Consider the following 16,833-nt stretch of genomic DNA (forward strand, 5'->3'; position numbering starts at 1 on the left):
AAGCGTAGGTTTATTTAGCCGTCGAGGCTTTAAAATGTAAACTAAAATTCTTTTCCTCTGTGTAAAATTTCACTTTAGAGAAATTGGCAAACTCTCTTAATGCTGCTTCTTTCTCTTGATGGTGGTTGTCTTTCACCCACACATTTCTTTCACTATTCTCTCTTCCTCTCACTGCTCGATTGCATGTTATCAAATCGGGAAAGAGAGTGAAAAGGCTACTGATAACAACAGCTGCTGGGCAACTGCCTGCCTATCGGATGCTCCGAGAATCGTTTGGACTGTTATTCTTCGTGCCGCGCGATCTTCGTTGTTTCTGTGTGTGTATGTGGATGATGATGAACGCGTCCATACATACATATGTATTTATTGTCACACGTTAATTGGCATTTAATTAAGCGCGGCAGCGGCTACGTTTATTCCGCTGTTTGCGCTTGGACCGCGCGGATGTTGAAGCGCTTGGAAAGAATTGTTTTGTATTTACGTACGAAGAATACACATGAATCCATCCAGTTAACGACACACACACAAAGGATGTTTATTTGATTCAATTAAAGTGATTTAAGATTAAAGTTATGACACATTCTAATAAACAAAACAAGCCAAAAATATAAGAATAATATAAAGCATTAAGTGGTTTCAGATGCTAAAAGCAAAACCTAACCTTATCTATCTTTGGAATCATTTAGAGTCGAGCATCAAGTAAATCGCGCAGAATCATACGACTTTTTTTGCGTTCATATGTGTACTCTCGCATTCATAAATTTGCGGGTCGCGACACGGTGGTACGGCGGGCAATGTCGTCTGGTTGTATTATTGAGTAAAACGCAATAATAGCCGCCGACACCAAAAACCATCAAAGAGCACGGAGCCGGAGCACAAAGACGTGATATCAGCCATCGGGGAGCGAGCATAGCCAGCGAGAGAGAGAGAAAGATACTAACAGAGAAAGAGAACAAACGAACGAATCGGTTGTGGGCAGCAGCATCAACATTAACACACAATCTCATCTTGGATTTTTGGGGTGACTGTTGGGCCAGTCCAGATCAGGGCCGTGTATACACACGCACTTCCGATCACTTGGCAGACGACTGATCATCATCATTAATCCATCTGTCTGAGTGTGAGTGTCTGAGGGAAGCCAGAGCAAGGCTAACCCCAACCAACTAACCAACCAACCATCATGCTATCGACTGTCTTGAACTTTGCCCAGTGCGTGGCTGAGATTTCTTTGCTTGGAGGCATCGAGATTGCATCAGTCGCTCTCATTGTTTACTATGTGTTTGCCAAAACAAGGTACGTATGCATGTGGAAGCCGCAAAAAACCCCTAGTCCACCCTTTATCCCGTACAACTTATTAACCCTATAGCACCCAGTTAGCATGGACAAGTTCACCAAATTCACGTGTGTGTGTGTGGATCCGAGCGTGTGTGAGGTGCGCGCGATATTTTTAGGCACGTACAAAATTTAAATCATTTAATGCATACAAAATGAGTTCTTTTCTGTTTTGCTATTATTGTTGTTGTTGTTTCAAAAACGCACAGGTGGTTCATTGGCTACCTTTTAAATGTTGTTGCTGCTGCTACTGTGAGTCACCATTAGGCCATGGCCCCTTGCAAATTCTGCACAGTTTTTATGCCCTCCTTCTATCTTTTCGAAATTCGTATCTGTTTAAATGTTATGCTTTAAAATTGACTCTATCAAAGATATCAAAACAGTGTATAATATACATACTTTGTTTTCCATTCAAGCGTTTGTTTAAATTATTTGTTGTGCGGGTCAGTAGAAAACTTTCCCATTTCAATTTACACTCTTTAACAAACTCTAATGCCATTGAGAAAACTCGTATCCACATTACAGGTTGAGAAACATTCAAAAAATGTTCAAAATTTTCTTTCGATATTTGTGAATATCTAGGAATTAATTTACATATATGTAAGTCGAAGTTATTAAAGTATCCTTTTGACAAGAGCTCCGGACGAGAAGCCTTTTAATTGTAAAAGAATTCGTTAAATTTAATATGCGATTTCTTTTCAGTTTTTGTGTGCGATAATTATTTTAGTTAATTTAGGCCTAAGTTAAAGATTTAGAAGCCAAGAAATGTGAGATTTTTAGCTTATTTCTTAAAAATTAACAATAACTAAAATTTTGGTAACAATTATAATTTTACAAACTTCTAAACAGAGTTATTGTAATTAAAATATGTTTTTCTAGGTTATTAACCAAATCTAACAACAAGAAGTTTCCCAATTTTGTTTAAAACTATAGCTCTATGGAGGAAGAGTCCTCTAACGGTTCCTGCCTTTCAAAAGGCAAGATTTCAATCTAATTCAACAATCAACAATCATGATAGCTAATTAGAATAATGAAATCAATCTACCTAGTTAGGCACATCGCGCATCCACGTGCAATGTATTAACCTGCCTTTAAGGTCGATCGCTGTAACATTACAGATCTTTATATATGTACATTTATATATGTATATATGACGCAAATTAGAATTCTATTCTATCTATTTGTTTCTTTATATGCCTTTACTTACTTGCACTTGATAACAAAACAAGAACAATAACGAAAAAAAGAAAGAACACTTTGTTTTCATTTCGATTTGGCTCGAGTATTTTTCTTGGCAACAATTATCGTAATTAAAAAGCTCTCGTATATGCAGATAGTAAGTGTTAAATTAACACCTCATTAACCCATCGGAGCTTCAAAATTTAATCGGGCATTGTTAATCAGAATCCAAGATATTTGGCATTAATCGATTCGCCTGGCGACCAAAGATCATTTCATAATACATTTCATTTGAGTCATAAAATAATACCCGATAATACCGACTCGAAATAGAATTGTCATAAATATGTTATACACACCTATATATACATACATATGTACATAAATATATATAAGAACATCACGCCAGATCGAACACCAAAACAAAATTCACTCCAGAAATTAAACTATACAATCGAGTATAAAACACTTGGGCCTCGGCTTATCCCAAGTCAAAAATTTTCCACATGTATTTACAAAACAATTGTGAGACACAATACTAAATGTTTACTTCCACATACATACATATTATTTGTTTTCAAAAGTCTATACAACATGTACATATGTGCATATGTATGAACTTTAGTTGATTATGTGAATATCCTAAAAAAAACTAATACACTGGAAATTAAAATAACCACATCTATTCGGATCATACCCAATTCGTATATGCTTTGATTTTATTAAAATTTATCCAATATGTTTCGATTTTAAATAAAAATTGTGGCTAATTTTGTATAGAATCTATCCTTTTTAAATTTTAAGTTGAAGAATTTGGAAATTTAAAAACGTTTTCCACGGAAAAAGTGTAGTTCCTTTTAAAATTTTTCAGATCTTTAGAGAATAGTGAAGAATAGTTATTTCAGTCATTCTTTTGTAAATGGATAATAAACCTCAGCATAGTTGATGTCATTAGAAAAGATTAGTTATTGGCACCGACTAGGAAGAAGCTAAAGGTCTCATGTCAGCTGATTTTTGATGGATGCTGATATTAAACTGAGCCCGTTCAAAGTGCGTTTTGGCGCTTTGTTTTCTAAGCAACTTAAAAAAAAACTTATCAGCTAACTTATGAGCAACCATTGGGGCTATTGAACTACCCGTACACAAAACAAGTTGGACTGTAGACCAACAAAACAATTTGTAGATCGATCGGAAGAGGTGTCATAAATTGCGCATATTTATATGTAGTATATAGAAATATGTATGTTATATGTGTGTATGTATGTGTGTGACACCTCTATAGGGGTGGTATGGAGTGATTAACCCCATCACTTATTTCAACATTTTAATTCTTTTGTTCGCAGGGCTCCCATCATTATCGCGAATTTGTTTCCTAATTTAAATCTGAGCACGATTCGCAGTGAACTTCTGGTCACGCTGCGTTCATCCAATGTAAGTTTCTATTGCATTTGTCTGATTATCAGCAAAAAAAATCATTAACCTTAGTCCCTTATGTGACGCGCGTGCACATACTATTACTACTCGGGCCCAAAACGCGCTTAAACTACATAATTTTGGTATCAAACGAAAGAGAAAAATTGCACGAGCACGACCTCAGGTGCCCCTTGGCGATTTATTTCGTAGTTTTTGAGTAATTAACAAAAGAAAATTAATATTTTTAGCGGGACTATAGCTAAAAGTAGCTTTTCCCGGCTAAAAAAAGCTGTTCAATTTTGAGATGGTGTTGCCGAATGCCGAATTTTGGATACTCGAATACGCGGGCTTTTTGAATCTTTTGTTAGCACTATTCTCAACAAACGAAAATATTGTTGAGTTTACAATATTTCTTGATTTTATGGAACAAATATAGTTTAGAATACAATATTCCTCGACTTTTGAGTTTAGATTAAAATATTTGGCTACCAGGGCAGTCAAACAGCGCGCCAAATAAAAAATAGCGTTTGACAACACTGAAATCTAGCTTTACCCGATTTTTCCACTTTTCAACACTGAAATCTCGAGTAGTAATAGTAAACATTTACCCCAAAAAGCCGCATGTATTTAAGCGAAGTTTTCGAATTTTGAACGAAGGAAACTTTGTGATAAGTTTAATTTAATTTTAGTGCAAACGAATCTCATAGATATATATTCAATGGAATCAAAGGAGTTTCAGGCTCGCGGTTGGTTTGAGGTGACATTTGCTTTTAAGTTGCATCACTATATGCCATAATTTCAATTGGCTTTCATTTTATATATGTACATATGTATGTATGTATGTTTCTTTCGTAGGAATCGAAACCTAAAACTGGCGTCAAGCATGGCACAGGCACACAGAATATGTTGGAACTGACACCACATTCGGGACGTCGTCCTTATAAGAGCATCTTTGATTGGGGCGTCATTTTTCCATATGTCGCTCAAGTTGTGCGTAGCGAAAAATTCAAGTACCCACAGGTAAAAAACGGACATGAATTGGCATGTAACACTGTATCACTTATGAATTAATTGTTTGCAGGTGACAGGAAACGTACACAATGATGTGGTCCTTAAGCATGCCATCAAGCAGGCGGCGGATCAGACATTACGGGAACAACGCTATGCCAAAAACGGACATCGTCTGCTCAGTCGCAGCATTAGCGGCGATCAGGATGAAGAAGAGGACGCTCAAGCTGGTATATCATATCAGAATATTTTGAACAAACAGGAAAAGCGTGCCATCAGCATTCTCAAGGATATGGGATCTACGCTAAATAACGCTTTACTAGCCTTCACTTCGTGGTTGCTGTACAAACTATTGCCCTGCTTTTTATCCGGCGTTGTTACGGACACGAAACAGATCCAAATGCTTAGAACTGCCGCAGAGAAATCACCCGGAACGCCATTGATATTTGTGCCGCTGCATCGCAGTCACTTGGATTATATTATGGTCACATTTATACTAACCAACAATGATATACGCAGTCCCCTAGTAGCCGCAGGAAATAATTTACAAATTCCAGTCTTTGGGTCACTACTCCGAGGATTGGGTGCGTTCTTTATTAAACGCAAAATTGATCCGGTGGAGGGCAAGAAGGATGTGCTATATCGTGCTGCTCTTCATCTGTATCTGACTCATGCTCTAAAACAGGGTCACAATGTAGAGTTCTTTATCGAAGGCGGAAGGACGCGTACTGGTAAACCCTGCATGCCCAAGGGTGGCATACTTTCGGTCATTGTGAATGCATTCATGGATGGCAGTATACCAGATGCCCTTCTAGTCCCAGTCTCGGTCAACTATGAACGCCTCGTCGACGGAAATTTCGTGCGCGAACAGAAGGGCGAAAAGAAGATACCAGAATCGTTTACCAAGGCCATTTCTGGCATTTGGAAGGCATTGAATTCAAACTATGGACTGATGCGTATTGACTTTAATGAGCCCTACTCGATACGGGAGCTTGTTAATTCATACAATAAAATTGCCCTCGAAGATGGTTCCACAAAGGTGTACAAGCCAGCCGCTAGGTAAACTTCCAGATAAAAGCCAATCTATAGAAACATTTATTTATTTCCCGTTGATTTCGTTTAGAACCCTGCAACACAACCAATCGACGTCCTCGCTATATGGGACTGACGTCGTTTGCGAGGAGCATCGCAATTTAATCGACAGCATCTCACGTCAAGTGGTTTTCGACTGCGCCGCAGCCACCTCTGTGATGTCCACAAATGCTTTGGCTTTTCTGCTACTCACACGTTATCGGCAGGGTGCTGTTGAGCAGACTCTAGCCGCTGCCCTCGATGACCTGAGAAACTCATTGTCTGGCTGCAAAGACATCGGCTTTTCCGGTGAATCTTTTCACGTATTGGCTTATGCCTGCGATTTACTGGGCCCAGGTAAGCCAATAAGACCCATATTGACGTTATCTGTAAAATATAATTATTTCCTATTTACCGTGCGCAGGTCTCGTTTCTCGATCTCGCGATGATAATGGACGCATATTCATACGTGCTGTGCAATCAGTGGAGAGTTTTATTGAACTGGCTTACTACTCGAATATGCTAACTCCACACTTTGCACTTAGCTCCATTCTAATGAGCACTTACCATGCCCTACTGCCCCCACCATCCACGGAGCCAGCAGACAATAAAGCGACTTTGGGTGTTTGTAGTAAAAAGTTAATTGCGACTGCCCTGCAAAACTGTCAGGTTTATCGCTACGAATTTATTCTGAACAAACCCACACAAGTATTGGAGAATTTGCTGCATAAACATTTAGATGAACTGATCATCAGTGGTTGCATAAACAAATTGGAGGTAATTTTGCCAATTAATTCATTGTCTTGTGACATTTGACATTGGATGAATATTTGATTTTTAGTTTTCGAATGAAATGAGTGATACGAAAACTCGTAGGATTGCACGAGATCTTTCCTACTATCTGGATGGCGAGGATTATGACGGACCGTTGGAAGAGACTGAAACCATCGATTTGTTATACGCCAGTGAAACATTGCCACAGCAGCGTTATATCTGCGAGATATTGGCACCATTCAGCAATACATATTTGGCTGTGGCGCAGGCGCTTCAGATACTGAATCGAAATTCAATGTTAGAGTCGGAGTTTATTAGTTTTGTGATAAACGATTTAACTAAAAGAGTCGAGCAAGGCAGCTGTCCTTATGGTAGGTGTTATAACAATCATTCAACGAGAGATTATTTTTTTTTAATTTTGTTTTATCTTTATTAGCTGAAAGCATCTCAACGGATTCCGTGCGCAATTGTCTTAAACTATTGGAGAAGTGGTCTGTGATTGAGGTGTGCAACCAGCGTGGTATGCGCCTGATCTCACTTAACACCTTATACGAAATGTCGCAGGAGTCACTAAATACAATAATTAAGAAGATTGAAGCAGTGGTGCCAAAGTTCAATCAAGTTTAATATATATATATGCCTTTTTCTTTCTTCTACACTTAAATGTAATGTTTATACTCCTAGAACCTAAACACAAACACACAGACCTAAATTAAGTATAGTTATATGAATTCATAAAAATAACACACATTTACGATATGCCAAAGCAATGAAAGATGAACAAAAGTCTAAACCTCCTCATACAAATAACATATACCTATATATGTGTATATATCTATATATATTTTTGCTACTCAACGGTCGTTCCTCAGCTATGAAGGCAGAAGAGGCAGCCAAACTAAACGAAATCCATTATTTTGTGTAAAAATACCTTAATGAACTGAATTTGATATTAAAAATTTCTTTTATAAAACACCTTTATAACGTATGTCAAATGCAAAAAAAAAAAAAATAGAAAACAATTCAACTAAGTAATCATTCTCAAAAAATATTAAGGATATACAATAAATACGGTAAGCAGTGATGGAACGAAGATGCAAATGCAGTTGCAATTTACAAGAAAAAAAAACCTTCAATATATATATCTATAATGTAATCTCGGATACCCGTGTATCCCATTATTGAACCACAGGTTCATCAACGGAACCGATTTGCTTGATTTTTAAAGTGACGTTCGAAGCCGGAGAAGTCGCAGCTAGAGTCTTGATCTTCTTGCTCTTTTTGCTTGCACTACTGTCCACAATGTGAATTCGCAGGGCACTAGAGATGCTCTTTCGATGTTGAATGGGCTTCACTTTGCCGTTGCCTTTGTTCTTTCCATTTAGCTGTGCGCTCGATTCCTGCACGAAAAATCGATTTGTAGAAAGATAAAGGAAATAGCATGAGATTGTGTGTTTACCTTCAAGCCCTGATCTTTCAGTTTGCCACCAATTTCTCCTGAACAACGTTCTGCACCACAATAGCATGCCTTTTTGCCATTGTTCATAAGATCATCCCACAGATAGTTGAATGTCAGTTCCGTATTCTGTTTAAAGTGGGAAAGCAAATAATAAATCATAATGAATATAAACAAGATTAGTATCTGGCTTACCGCTGGAATGTCCTTGATGGCAAACAAACCCACTCGATGTATACAATTTACACTCCACTTTTGAGTCTCGCAATTTGGTTCGCAGGAATGGTTCATGAACCGGGCCAGATTACCCTTGGGACCTGCATCAATGATGAAGTCCTTCTCTACTCCCAAAAAGTAATAATTCTCATCACGATCTCGTTGCTTCTGCAGCATGCGCTTCTGGAACTCGGCATGATTGATCACCTCTCCCACATACTCGATGACAAAATCGCCCTCGGCAATGGCTTCGCGGCAAACCAGGCCAAAGCCACGATCATTCATGTAGACAACATCCAGACGAGGTGATTTGCGCATCTCAAACATTTGGTTCTCGCATCGATCTCCGGCTCTACAGTACTCCGGATTGCATTCGTTAAATAGCATGCGATTTAGACAGCCCGATTCTGGGCCACATGGATGTTCTAGCCCCGGCTGACAATCGCAGACACTTAAGTCCTCCAGATTGCTAACGAGCCGTACAGGCATCACCGGCTTATTAGCTTTAATTTTAACATAGGGTGGTGGCATTAGCTTATTGCCACTTAACCGTCCAATATTTTGCTCCTGCCGCCGGGCTTTAATGATCTTTAGAAACCGCGATGCCTCCTCCACTCCTGTAGCATAGTTTTTGACTAACTGTGACTTGCTTTTGTACGATTCGGCAGTGTCCCCCTCGATATAGAGATAGACGCGGCGACGCGATATCCATCCATGGTCATGAGTACCGAAAAACCGTACTACAAAATCATTGGGTCCATGAGATTTCTTTTGAATATTGCTGGGAATCTCTGTGGGCGGCAGAATAATTGATGGCCACCATCGGAAATTGTTGAACTTGGCCCACACAATCTCACCGTAGAGGGGTAGTCGTCCGCTTTCGCATTCCTCGCAGATGTAACTCTCGTTGGTCTTTATGGGAATATTACGACAGTGGGCATGGACAGCAATGGGACATGTTTCACAGCAGACTAACTCGCCGCCTTTGACACAAATGTAGCACCAAAGAACATTCACATGAGCATCGGCTTTGGCGATATTATGCCTCGGACAGATGAGATGGGTGCTGGTTAGCAGGCGAGAGCCCGCAGGAATGCAATGTGAATCCTGGTGATAGGTGGCTGGACACTTTACACATTTACAGAGCTTGGAGCTGCCCAGTTGCTGATAACGATTGCTGGGATCATCTGACACGCAAGTGTGGCACACATGCATGGGACACCGTGCGGATGATTTACTAACATTCGCTTGAGGCCAATATTTGCAACAACTAATGTGGAATTTCGTTAAACACATCGGCTGGCTACAGACAACCAGCGATTGGGATTGGGATTGCTCACCCGCTTCCTTAATGGGTGAAGTAGGCGGTGATATGCTGGGTGGCTGCAATTTATGACAAATACAACAAGCATCCGATTGACCCGTGATGCACTCATGGCACACCAGTTCCACGGGCTCTCTTTCACTTACAACATGACCAGTTTCCGTTTCTGAATTGGGTGTCGATGATGTGATTGGTTCGACAGGGGGAGCAGTTACTGTGGGCTTTCTTCCTCTACCAGTTTTAGAAGTGGCATTAGCCACTCCATTTAATTTACGTTCCAGACAACTAGCATGTAGCCAAGTGTTACAGCCTCGAGAGCAACGCTGAAGTTCAGAACCAGGTTCATGGCAATATTTGCAAACTGGCTCCTTATTAAGACCACGAAAGAGATATTTCCGATCCAAGTGAAGAATATCGTCCACAACCTCCTCAATAGGTCGATTGACTGGCTTTCTTGGCTTCGGGGTCTCTGAGGGACGGGACTCAGCCACGGATTCAACGGTGTCCGGAACAACAACTGGTGTAATGCTTCTCTGTAGCATCATGCTTTTCAATCGGCTAGACAACCTTTTGGTAGTGGCGGATGAATTATCGCCGGAACCGCTCCGTGCCTTGTTAGGAAGAGTTGAGCCAAGCTGCTGTTGGTGCTGTTGCTGTCTTATCTCCCCATTGGCAACCACTCGTTCCAATTCACGTAGTTGAATCTGTTTCAATGACCAAATATTATTCACTACAGATAACAATACCTTCTCGACTTTCTCATCCTGCTGATATCCCATCACATACTCCTTAATAGCATTGTATAATTGTCCGAATTCCGAGTTGCCGTAAATGCCTGAATTGGTGGAAGTGATTGTCTTATTTGTGCTAGAGACGGTGGTGAACGCCGGTCCTGTCTCGGTTTCAGCTTCACTACTTAGTTTTCGTCGCTTGGAACGCTTCTCATTCAAATGCTTGACGGGCGAAAAGGCGGGGCTAAGTGGCGATTCGGAACGTTCACGCTTTAGTGCTATCAGTGGCTGAAGAGGCGGAGCCCGGGCATGTAAATTGTCTGTTGAGTCGTACAGACTGCTACCCATATCAGAAGTATCCTGTAGCATAGAACTGGAACGCTTTTGTCTATTTAATGCGATGGCGTTTTCGTACATCTGACAGAATTTCTCCAACCGCTCGGCATAGGGAAGCTCGGCAATCATTTGTGCCTCCTCGATGGCTTGTTGCCACACTGCCATTTTATTACGCTTAGCTACCATCTGTCGGTACTTTCCGCTTTTCGAACCTTGCTTGATTCGCACCTCCTCGCGCAATTCTTCGAATGCCTTCAGACCTTGAAATGGCAAAAGGTTCTCCGGTTTGATCCAATTGCGGCGTCCATTGTCTGCGAAGAAACGCACATGTACCTGAATACGCATCGAAGCGTTTTCGGTTGTAGGACGCTGCGGTAACGCCGGTGCGTTGCTAACAAGCTGTCCAAACGGATCTGGACACACCATGCATGGCCAGAAGCAGAAGGAGAACACTTTACCCCAGTAAAGATCACCAACTTGATAAGTGGGCCACGCGGGATCAATAATTATCGACAAGCCCTTGGCGCTATCTATGCTTACGGATGATGGTGATTTTAAAAAGCCACTAGTAGCTTCCAGCGTAACTGGCTGGTCTGGCGAAGAGTTGCTGCTATTCAATGGTATTTCCTGACAATTGCTTGCGTCAGAGTCCTTTTGTTTTTCTACAGCCTTGCTTGTTTTCGTTTCCTCCTGATGGTCAACATCAGGCAAGGACATAACAACTGGCTCCTGCTTGATTTGAATGTTTTCCTCTACATTATTTGTTGGCTGATCCTTCTCTTTATCATCCATCTCGTCCTTCAAATCAACCACCATGTCGGGTCTTTTTTCGTCTTCCTTCACAACAATTGGAGTGTCTGTTGCTACTACTGCTGCTGATGCCATCTTTGTTTTGGGGTTACGCTTCAGTTTACGTTTGATTGTTTTACGAACTGGTGCAATGGCCATATCCTCAGCATCCGCTTCAAATCCTGTGCTATTGGGTGAGTTGGCTCCGTTCTTAATAAGCAGCTTGTCAATGGGGCTTAAATAGTTCTTGTTTGTACTTCGATCCAGAAGTTGCGCCTGAACGATTGATTTTGGTGTGCCAACTGCCACCTCATTCTCTTTGGTCTCTTTGTTAGTGTTGCTATTATTTAATGTTCGACGACGCGTTGAGCGTTGCGAGTCATCCGTGTCAGAGAAAAGGATTGGCGAATTTCCATTATTATATCCAATGTATTTTGGACTCAGTGACGACTGTAAGTTAATTAAGTCTCGTTTTCCTGAAAAAATAATGCACACAAACACACACACACATACGCTTATTTATGATGCTGACAACATAAGCCGAAGATGATGATGGCTACTCACTACTGGTTACACCGGAACGCTGTTTTTCCACCAAAGGCGCCGTTGGCGTCGATTCCTGACTATGTTCTCCTTCGGTATCCGTTGGTTGGCCACTATCTTCTACTGTTGGGACAGGTTCCCGCTTGCCCAAGCTTGCGTCCGTAGCAGCCACATTGTCAGTATCCATAGTCTCTGTTTGTCTATACGCTTGGACACCGTCAACGTCGATCTCTGAGTGTCCATTCGTTGCACTCAACTTCATAATGCTCTATAATTGCTGTACTTAAACTCCAAATAACGGCAATGCGAGCACAGACGAATCCCAAGCGATCAAACTGCATCAATAAAAAAAAAAACTCCGCCAAATTTAGGGATGAGCGATAATCACTGTTCATCACGGTCATCTGAAAAGTCACAAGTCACAGTCACAGAACAGCGCAATCAGCATCAATCACTAGCAATTAATATTCAAAACGAAATGAATCCAATAAATTCATGATAAAATTCAATTTAAATTAAATTAATTTTACATTTTAAGTTAAGCTAAGTAAGTTATTAATAATTTGAAATTATTTCTTGCGTTTTTACGACTATTTTACCAGTATTTTTAGCACCAGTGTTGAACACAGTCGAAACTCGACAACTTGCAGTGTTAATTAACAGCAACCCGCGTGAGTTTTTGTTGTTGGAAAGACAACTAAAAGTTGTCTGTAATTTAAAAACAAATTATATTTTAAACTGCGATTATTTAGTTCTTACTTTAGATTCATTTGGAAATAAGGTCAAAGAAAGTCGGAGACAGTTTGACTACCTCTTGCAGTTAGATCACGTTTTATAAAGGCAAGAGTCACCGGTAAAAACACAAGCACCGGTACCTGAGATTACCAAGGTAACTTGAAATCTATAAACTTGTTATTTATAATCAATATATCGTTTCGATTTATATCAGAACAAACAAACGGAATATTGTTAGGCCCAGTGAAAAAATGAAAATCGAGGAGGTAAAAAGCACTGTGCGCACTCAACGCATTGCCGCACACAGCCATGTGAAAGGCTTGGGTCTGGATGAGACTGGCGGGGCTATTCAAAGCGCCGCTGGATTGGTCGGTCAAAAAGCAGCACGCGAGGCGGCTGGCATAGTAGTGGACTTAATCAAATCAAAGAAAATGGCTGGCCGTGCTCTTTTACTTGCTGGTCCACCTGGCACAGGCAAAACGGCAATTGCTCTGGCTATAGCTCAGGAGCTGGGCAATAAGGTACCCTTCTGTCCAATGGTGGGCTCGGAAGTTTTTAGTAACGAAATTAAGAAGACAGAAGTCCTGATGGAGAACTTCCGTCGCTCGATTGGCCTACGCATCAGGGAGACCAAGGAAGTGTACGAAGGCGAAGTGACTGAGCTGACTCCAGTGGAGACCGAAAATCCCATGGGGGGGTTATGGCAAGACCATTAGCAATGTAGTAATTGGCCTTAAGACCGCCAAGGGGACAAAACAATTGAAACTTGATCCGAGCATATTTGACGCTCTACAAAAGGAGAAGGTTGAGGTCGGCGATGTTATTTATATTGAGGCAAATAGTGGAGCAGTGAAGCGTCAGGGACGCAGCGATGTCTTTGCTACTGAATTTGATTTGGAGACAGAGGAATATGTACCGCTACCCAAGGGCGATGTCCATAAAAAGAAAGAGGTTATCCAGGACGTGACTCTTCATGATCTAGATGTGGCCAATGCTAGACCACAGGGTGGCCAGGATGTGCTTTCCATGATGGGCCAACTAATGAAGCCCAAGAAGACCGAAATAACAGGTATGTGTAAAGTAATAAAAGTACTATATTATTAAATATTTTATCATATCTGCATCTCGTTTTAGACAAACTTCGCATGGAAATCAACAAAGTAGTCAATAAATATATAGATCAGGGCATAGCGGAATTGGTGCCGGGAGTTCTTTTTATTGATGAGATTCACATGCTAGACTTGGAGACATTCACATATTTGCACAAGTCTCTAGAGTCGCCTATTGCGCCAATTGTAATTTTTGCCACCAACCGTGGTCGCTGCGTCATCCGGTAAGAGTTTATAGTAAAAAAAGTCACTAGTAAACGGGTATTAACCAATCAATCTTATTCATTTTAGTGGCACTACTGATATAATCTCACCGCATGGCATTCCTTTGGATTTACTTGACCGTTTGCTTATAATACGTACCTTGCTTTATTCCACCTCGGACATGGAGCAGATTATTAAATTGCGTGCCCAAACCGAAGGATTGCAGCTAGAGGATTCAGCATTTGCGCGACTTAGTGAGATAGGAACAAATTCCACCTTGCGCTATGCCGTTCAGCTCTTAACGCCAGCTCATCAAATGTGTAAGGTGAATGGACGCAATCAAATAACTAAGGATGACATCGAGGATGTCCATTCGCTCTTCTTGGATGCCAAGCGTTCGTCAAAACATTTGTCGGAGAAGAATAATAAGTTTATGATGTAAGAAAGGAGATGCTATAATTCTATACTGAAACATCTGGGTTTACGACTACAATTACATACATTTTTCGAAAAGGTTTTTCTTAAGAAAAATTTGCTTCACTATTACCAAAATTCGATTTTTTTTTTCCAATAAACAACTTTTTCCCGTGTACACCATTTTTAATAGAGTCTGCACATTTGAATAAGTGCAATTGGAATCTTCCAGAGTTAATGGCATGAATAGGCTTTATGAATTAAAGTTTCTAAACGATCACGCATTATAGGCCATGAAAATGAAAGCGAGCATTTCCAAGATAATTCTGGCATCTGGAGTTCATTTAACGGAATTTGAAATAAATATAGAATGTGTTTAGTACACTAAAGAAAAGTAACGAATTGAACCATTTCAAATAATTATGTTTGTAGTATTTGTAATATTGCAAGATTTAAATGATAAAAGTGTCTATTGGGTATTATTTTGGTGAATTCTAAATGTTTGCTGGGTTGTGTTGTTGTTGTTGTTCTTAGTGTTGATTTTGCATTGGAGGTAAGCAGACGTGCGGTCGGACGGTTTTCGATTTTTTCGAAGTTTACCTGGCCCGTTAAAGCTCCCCGCCTACTAAAAAGTGCAATTGTGTGGCAGTGTACGTGTGTGTTTGAGGTGGGTGTCGACGCCGGCAACTGCAATGCGTCTTGTGTTTAGAGTGATTAATTTAATTTAATTCAACAATTTCACGCTCAGACAGTGAGCCGCTGCGAGCCCGCGACGTAATCATATATAAGTGTCAAATAGTCATTAAAAATAGTCCCAATTGACTATTTTAATTATTTAAATGAGTGTATTTTTGTGAATGTGTAGATGGTTTTAGACCTTGGTAATGAATGTTGGTCTTGCTGATGGCAGGATAAATGTAAAATGGAAACATTTGGAAGCCGTCTGTGGGTGAACGAACAGCAGGAGAGACAAAGAATAGCCAGCGAGTAGGACAGACAAACAAAGAGAGCGAGAGCACGGGAGCAAAACAAACGAAGTAAAGCGGCGGCGGCAGCAACAACAACAAACACATTGAAGGTAAGTGCGTACACAAATGTACATACATATCTATATGTGTGTTTGTCTGCGTTAGTGTGTGTGTGTGTATGTGAGTGTGGGGGCCGCACCTCCCAAGCAGATGGGAAAATTAGCGGTGTCTCTGACTCCATATATGTACATATTAGTGTGTGTACGTGGGCGGTTGTTACAGTTTTGTTTTTTATTTTCTTTTTTGGCATTAACTGTTATTATTATTTAAGTAGCACGCACTCCTCATCATTACATAATTTCTGTTGTGTCTCTGTGAAAGCAAAAGTGAGACAGACGGCTCCTGGGTTTTTATCTACCCCGTATCAAAACATACATAGGTCAAATGGGTATATAAAGATCGCCAACATATTTGATTTGATCGAAATATTTGAATTTTGAATAGATCTTAAAGCATACACATAATAGATAAATTAAACATTACTTAAACAACAACTGATAAGCAAAATTCCATTAAAATATATGTGAGTAAGAGAGAGCAAAAAATGTCTTGTATTCGTTTTATTGGCAATGAGTATCTCCAAGTCGTTGATGCAAAATTACGGTTTCTAAAGTATCTCGTTTTGTGTTCTTTTTGGTCGGTGCTTCTTCTAACTCATTCGAAATTCTAAGCCAGTTTTGTTTGTTTTATTTATGAATGACTGAGATGAGTGGGGAGAGATGATTAAGATTATTAAAATTAATTGCAAGCATACATTTTGATTTGATTTTTTGGTCTCAGATTCTTTTCCCTTTTTTTTTGTGCGTAAACCAGTTGCGCGAATAGCTTTTTTGTCTGATTAATGTCTATATCCAACACACACACATACATACACATGTACATACATATACGCTCAGCTGCTGGCTTTGTTTCTCGCCATAAATCAAATCGTGTAGAAATTCCTGCAAAAAAAAGAAGCTTATTTTGTGTGTGTGTGTGTGTGTGTGTGTAGGTATATCCCCCTCCCTCACATGTCTCTCACTCACAATAACACTGCAGCTGCGCTTCCCCATCATCCCAAAACTAAAAACGAAAAGCTGTTTATGTAAAAATGTTTTAAACGCGAAAATTACTCGGTTAGCCCCGCCGCAGTTGGCCAAAAAGCATAAACAACACATTTTTATGGGACGCC

At 40.2% G+C, this 16,833-nt stretch overlaps 4 protein-coding genes across 8 annotated transcripts in view; 3 read left to right on the forward strand and 1 right to left on the reverse strand.

The window, feature by feature from the left end:
* The first annotated feature begins 413 nt into the window (after positions 1–413).
* On the forward strand, positions 414–7,752 carry mino (glycerol-3-phosphate acyltransferase mino). 2 transcript variants are annotated; one of them, XM_068297521.1, is made up of 8 exons: positions 414–1,293; positions 3,855–3,942; positions 4,780–4,944; positions 5,006–5,991; positions 6,056–6,360; positions 6,428–6,780; positions 6,845–7,148; positions 7,214–7,752. In XM_068297521.1, exons 1-8 carry the CDS (start codon positions 1,181–1,183, stop codon positions 7,402–7,404), a joined length of 2,505 nt encoding a protein of 834 aa, XP_068153622.1. In that variant the 5' UTR covers positions 414–1,180; the 3' UTR covers positions 7,405–7,752. The 2 variants fall into 2 exon arrangements, with proteins under 2 accessions (XP_068153622.1, XP_068153623.1); XM_068297522.1 differs by lacking the exons at positions 414–1,293; positions 3,855–3,942 and adding an exon at positions 4,524–4,681.
* NSD (Nuclear receptor binding SET domain protein) lies at positions 7,353–12,522 on the reverse strand. Its single transcript, XM_068297520.1, has 4 exons — positions 12,194–12,522; positions 8,429–12,105; positions 8,237–8,362; positions 7,353–8,177 (listed from the first exon to the last, which is right to left on the reverse strand). The coding sequence occupies exons 1-4, from the start codon at positions 12,432–12,434 to the stop codon at positions 7,956–7,958; spliced, it is 4,266 nt and encodes a 1,421-aa protein (XP_068153621.1). The 5' UTR covers positions 12,435–12,522; the 3' UTR covers positions 7,353–7,955.
* Positions 12,523–12,849: 327 nt separating this feature from the next.
* On the forward strand, positions 12,850–14,812 carry pont (pontin). The gene is given in 5 exon segments (XM_068296488.1): positions 12,850–13,061; positions 13,122–13,599; positions 13,601–13,976; positions 14,042–14,240; positions 14,308–14,812. Coding segments are annotated over 4 exon segments (1,371 nt in total). The 5' UTR covers positions 12,850–13,061; positions 13,122–13,158; the 3' UTR covers positions 14,663–14,812.
* Positions 14,813–15,187: 375 nt separating this feature from the next.
* The window catches only part of Nuak (Nuak family kinase 1), a 47,491-nt gene continuing 45,845 nt past the window's right edge, over positions 15,188–16,833 (forward strand). Inside the window, exons 1-2 of one of the 4 annotated variants that reach the window (XM_068297966.1) lie at positions 15,194–15,301; positions 15,500–15,712. The gene's annotated coding sequence lies outside the window, so the exon portion shown is untranslated. Of the gene's footprint in view, positions 15,713–16,833 lie in introns of all 4 variants that reach the window. The other 3 variants (XM_068297969.1, XM_068297968.1, XM_068297967.1) reach the window with 3 other exon arrangements.

Source organism: Drosophila tropicalis, unplaced genomic scaffold (assembly GCF_018151085.1).
Source record: "Drosophila tropicalis isolate 14030-0801.00 unplaced genomic scaffold, ASM1815108v1 contig_859, whole genome shotgun sequence".
Taxonomy (NCBI): domain Eukaryota; kingdom Metazoa; phylum Arthropoda; class Insecta; order Diptera; family Drosophilidae; genus Drosophila; species Drosophila tropicalis.